The 5,700-nt window shown below is 41.2% G+C and overlaps 1 protein-coding gene across 1 annotated transcript; it reads left to right on the top strand.

Annotated features, from left to right (window-relative positions):
• Positions 1–4,697, top strand: LOC113162851 (hyaluronidase PH-20-like). Its single transcript, XM_026361087.1, has 10 exons — positions 1–6; positions 504–582; positions 1,697–1,872; positions 2,130–2,296; positions 2,402–2,570; positions 2,660–2,878; positions 2,953–3,111; positions 3,539–3,628; positions 4,167–4,504; positions 4,661–4,697. Exons 1-10 carry the CDS (start codon positions 1–3, stop codon positions 4,695–4,697), a joined length of 1,440 nt encoding a protein of 479 aa, XP_026216872.1.
• Positions 4,698–5,700: the final 1,003 nt, after the last annotated feature.

The following is a 5,700-nucleotide window of genomic DNA, read 5'->3' as shown; positions in this document are numbered from 1 at the left end:
ATGGAGGTGAAAGTTCTATAATTAATTCTGTTTTAGCTGTTGTCTGTAAACTTCACTGTGTGTGTAAGACGTCATTAGAAGAAATGCTGTTATTAATACTCCTCTTTTGACAACTTGGTGTCAGACTTTCCTGTCTCCTAACTGTAGGGGGAATGTAGTGATACTTTAGCTTGTATAACAGACAATTTGTGTACTAGACCATCCTGTCACCCAAAGGAAATAGTATTCAAACACTATCTTAGAATAACTTTTGTTTATTTACCATTTCAACAACAGTCTGAACTCCATACTGATCCTTTACAGTGTTCTATACAATATGAAGGAGGTGCACACTCCATAACCTCACACCCAGGTGTGCCTTCCTCCTCCTCCTCCTCCTCCTCCTCCACCTCCAACTTGGCACACGACGAGCAGAACAAGACGTTCTCCTGAGACAAACAGCTGAGAGCCCTCCGTTCCTCTCCTCCTGTTTTATTCTTCTCGATGTCTGCCCTTCCTGTTAGCATCATTTTCATGAGGACACACTCACTGTCAACAACTCCTATGGCGAGGTGGTTCTGGTTCTTCTGAAGGCATGCCCAGGTATTGGTTCTTTTCTTTTTTTTTTTTCGTTGAGTCCATTTTAAAATAGGATGTTGTGATTTTTATATGTCACTGTGGTCTCATCTTGATTTGATGCCCACCCAATAAAAGTTGGAGTGTTAAATATTTGCAGAGTTGATTTTCAGAGGAAATTGTTATTCTGTGTTAGAATTATTTGAGAGAGTTGATCGCACCAGTGTTGATTTAACTCTTTCGAGATGAAATTATACTCAATAGACGCCCATGAATTTCAGTTCCTTAGTTGGACATGTCAGCATCATGATCCAAGTGTTGTGCAGTAGAAGTGAAAACTGTACATATGCCTTGTCACATTTAGTATCTATATTAAAGAACAAAAAAACTTATCATATCATATTCAGCACTATCATATGTGAATGCAGCACTATTCTGCGCTGTTCAGTGTTTCTTTTCGACCACAGAGTTGCTCCAGTATTTTTTATTTCTTTTTTTCAATCAGGTGAAAGGATGGTTTCAGACACACAGAGGAACAGAAGCTGTTTGCTGCCATTTGTCTTATTCAGCCAGTCAATCCTTTTCTTCACTATTTTAAACGCTTCTCTGCCTGTTCTTACATTAACTGACCTGAGAACGCCAAAAGCCTTAACCTCTCCTGCTGGTGACGAAAACACGATACAAGCCCTTATTCTACCAGCTGCGATCCTAAATTCATCCACCACTACACAGTTATCAGACAACTTTTCTCTTACTGCTATAATTCCATCTTCATTGTCAAAGCTTCCTGCAAATCTGATGTCATGCACTTGTCCCTGCAAGTATGTAACTCTGTCCCTCAACGTTGTTGCATCTCCTTTGCACAAAAATCTTCAGCATCTTCTGTCAAATATGTCTCTGCATCTAGTTTCTTCTGAAAAAGTTCCTCTTCAATCTTCTAAAGGTCCTAAACTTCCATCTCTAAACTCATCAGCCTCAACTTTACTTCCAAATGGTTTGTCACCTTCTCTACCTCAAACCATTTCAAACAAGCTACCCTCTCCTGTTTCAACGTCATCTTTCATTTCTAAAACATCACTACTACCTCTTGCCAAACCTGTACCCATCTCTGTCTTTAACGAATCATCACCTCTTCCAAAAGAAACACGGTTTCACCAGTCCAGGCGCCCTCCACTTCCCTCTCTCCCGCACACCACAGCTCCCTTGTTTAAGAACCAGCCCTTTATTGTTAGTTGGAACATCCCTGATCTGGTGTGTCAGAGGTACAACATCTCACTGGACACCTCGCCCTTTAAAGGAGTGGCCACACCTGCTAAGGTAAAGAGAAAGAACATTTGAATATGTTCTCCAAGACATTTGATTGACATTCAAATCACAGCTGCAAAACATATGTTGTAATCCAGTTGTGAAATTTGATATATCACCTTCTGAATCGCTGGTGATAAACTCATTTACCTAAAAATGTGTAATGCAAGAACTGTCTAATCTACTGGAAGGCAGTTGCTGTTTAATCTTTGCTGTAGATGTTCTTTTGCTGGAGGTAATAAAGATGTTCCATTATGTTACTGCTGCAGGTCCCAGGCCAGTTCCTGTCACTGTTCTATACAGACCGTCTGGGTCTTTACCCACATGTAAACCTGACGAGTAGAAAACAGTTCTATGGTGGCATCCCTCAGAGAAGTAACCTGAAAGTCAGTATGAACAAAGCCAGAGCAGATATTAATTACTACATCCCATCCAGGTGTGTGAATGTAAACGTTTTGTCACCTCTTATCACATATGTACAGCAGATGTGACCATCATCGCCACCCTGCCCTTCTCATGTCTTTGTCTCCTCTTGTTCTAGGACCAGCAGAGGCTTGGCTGTGATAGACTGGGAAGAATGGCGCCCCCTATGGGACAGAAACTGGGGAATGAAGAAAATCTATCAGACTTTATCTGTGAACCATGTCATGCAGAGAAACCGCTCCCTTACAGTGCAGCAGGCCACAGAAAAAGCCAAACAACAGTTCCAGGTCAGAATTATGAAACAATTATCTAAATAGAAATATGAATTTAGATTTGTGCATCTAATTTATATTGATACATAGCTGTTCTTTTGTAGGTCGCAGCCAGAAGTTTCATGTCAGGGATGTTGGCGATGGGCAGAAGTATGAGACCCAACTACCTCTGGGGCTTCTACATGTTTCCTAACTGCTATAACAATGGCTGGTTGGAACCAGACTACACAGGCCAGTGCTCCAAGGAGGTGAGGAGGCAGAATAATGAATTGCTGTGGCTGTGGGAGTCCAGCACTGCCCTCTACCCATCTGTCTATCTGCAGGTTAGTTAGAAGGCCTAATTCCTCACTTTATTTCCAGACTTCTGTTTTTTTCCTGAATTCTTTCACTGTTTCAGACCTCTCTGGCAGACAACCCTAGAGCTGCACTGATGGTGAGAAACCGTGTCCAGGAAGCTTTGAGAGTATCCGCCCTGCCCGGATGGAGTGTCACAGCGCCTGTGTTCGTTTACACTCGGCCAGTCTTTGTTGACCAGAACAGACGCTTCCTCAGCCAGGTACATAAGAGTAATTTCAATGCTCAGTTGTTTCTTACATTCCTCATTCACAGATGTATTGTGCAGCATGAGTTTTTGACCCGGTGATGTAAGAAGACGTCAATAATTAAATCCACCATTTAAACTGAGTGCATCTTTTGGACCAACGCATCAACTGACCAGATTAGATACATCTTAGGTTACTTCTTCACCTCTGTAGTGAGATGTTTTCAGGAGTTTGGTTTCTTTGGTGTAACGACACCCTGCTCAGGTGGTAACCCTCACCTGGGCATGCATTTCGTATCCTCTGTTCTTACCTTGTATGGTGTGTGTATTTATACAGCGGATCTACACGGGTGTGGAAACACCTGCGCTCCATTAATGCACACAAGACCAATTGTCTCATGTACAGAAGCATTATTGAACATTTTTATTCATGTGTGTTCAGGGAGATCTGGTGAGGACCATTGGGGAGAGTGCAGCACTGGGAGCATCTGGTTCAGTGCTATGGGGGGCCAGTGCAGACTATGATGACCAGGTAACATCACACCATACACTTCTACCAGACTGCTGAAAGATGTGACAGGGTAGTGATGGCAGGAAGTCTGTGTCCATGAACACAGACAAAGAGTTTCATTTAGTTAATACCGGAGTCTGCTCATGAATGCTTCTGACTGATAATACCTGCTGATGGATTGTGGTGGTTGGCACTGCAACGATATTAGCTCATCCATGACAGGGAAGCCAGGATTAGCTGGATGACAGTGGCTTTCACTGGATGCTTAAAGTCAACAGACCTGATGTAACGTTGATAGATATTCTTACAGTTAGAGTACTGTTCAGTACATTATTATATAGCTGTTTTATTGTATTGTATTTTCAGTATCCATCTGTACGTAATTATCTTCATCTGCTTTTAATTCAGCTCATGAAATTCTCTATAGACTGACCTCAGCTCAAGTGGCTTAATTTACCATCTTTATATCTTATGTCTTTATTTTTAATGGACAGATATGAAAGTGATATCAGAGGTTTATGTACTCTTGAGTACTTTTCCATTCTCTTTCCTTCCTCAGACCTCTTGTGAAGCCCTCTCATCCTACCTCTCTTCCACTGTCAATACTTACATCACTAATGTCACCGCAGCAGCTCAGCTCTGCAGCAACTTCCTGTGTCGAGGGAACGGCCGCTGTGTCCGCAAAAATTACAACTCCAGTCACTACCTCCATCTAAACCCTGAGAATTTTAGGATTGTTCGTGTTCAGAGCCGCCACTTTGCTCTTGGAAGGCCAACGTTTGCAGACCTGAAGACACTAAGCAGGAGGTTCACCTGTCAGTGCTACAAAGGGCTGAACTGCACTCCAAGGACAAAGAGAGAGCTGGCCAAGGCCCTAAATTTTAGTGTGAAGCAAGGGTTATACCAAAAATCCCACACTATGCATAAAACTGTGTTGGACGATTTGCAACAAACCAGTATTAGTAAGGACAATATTAAGAAGCACTTGAAAGTTTAACTTTGTTTTTAAATATTTCCAGAGATTTCTGACCATATTTTCTTTTTGTAACACAGAGACACAGTCAACCGACACAGTCGACTAGAACCCTAAGGCTGGACAATGAAACCGAGGTGATCAAAGGGCCTTTTTGTGTATTTCGCCCGCAGCTTCATTTGCATTGCAAGTGATTAAAATGAAAAGACGGCAGGCTTTGCTCAGTTGCAGCACAAAAACAACATGTATTACACTATTGCTCCCTATCACTAATACACTCGCTGCCATTCATTGACTATATTTTTTTAGTGTCATTTCATGTTTCATGTACAAAGATTAAAAGGACTAAGGAGGAATCATATATAAAGAGCCTCCGTACTGTGACTGCTAACAGAATATGTTATGTTGCATGATGTTGCCAAAGAACAGGGCTACCTACGGTTGGGTCTCATAATCTCAGATCAAACTTGGATGAAACACCAACAAAGCCTGTGCTTTAACGAAAACGTAACATCTGTCTGTGACAATCCTATTCACACCCGACATTTGTATGTGATTTGCCTGTTTATTTAAATAAATAAAAAGACGACAGGGTTGTTTCTGTGTTGAGAAGAAGGGAGGGAATTCATTTTTTTTTCAGAAACATTTGTAATATGCAGTCTCACAATATTTAAAATTTACTTAATTCAATCAATTTAGTCATTGGGTTACATTATTTTTAAAAGGTGCAGTGCTGTTGTTAACACACCAAGAGATGTGTTTACTTCTTTCTTTTTGCTAAAACTAGCTGCCTGTTGCAGGCTTTGCAAGACTGTTTTAAGAACTCGAACGCGTAAATGTGCTGAAAAACTCACACAACGAGTTTGAAAAGCTGAATGGCAGCAGTGTCCAAGCTAAAAGTCACCAGGCTACTGACTACCTTTTTATTATTACCTGCATTAAGCTTGATTCAATCTTAATGTCGATTAGTATACCTTTACCAGTTAATGACCTAATGCATTATAAAAGTTTAAGATGTTGAAACAGTAAACGTGCGTTGGAGAAGGTCTACTTGTATTATTTCCTGTTTCCTGCATGACACTGTGTTTTCAGGTTTGCACACAGCAGTCATATACTAATG

The sequence above is a fragment of the Anabas testudineus genome, chromosome 23, assembly GCF_900324465.2.
Source record: "Anabas testudineus chromosome 23, fAnaTes1.2, whole genome shotgun sequence".
Lineage (NCBI taxonomy): Eukaryota > Metazoa > Chordata > Actinopteri > Anabantiformes > Anabantidae > Anabas > Anabas testudineus.
Note: the sequence above shows the minus strand (reverse complement) of the source record. Positions and strands in the feature narration are given on the sequence as shown.

Coding starts and splice junctions, on each gene's coding strand:
- LOC113162851 (XM_026361087.1), top strand. Junction 2,879..2,952: donor ACCCATCTGTCTATCTGCAG/GTTAGTTAGAAG, acceptor TCACTGTTTCAG/ACCTCTCTGGCAGACAACCC. Junction 4,505..4,660: donor AATTTTAGTGTGAAGCAAGG/GTTATACCAAAA, acceptor TTTGTAACACAG/AGACACAGTCAACCGACACA.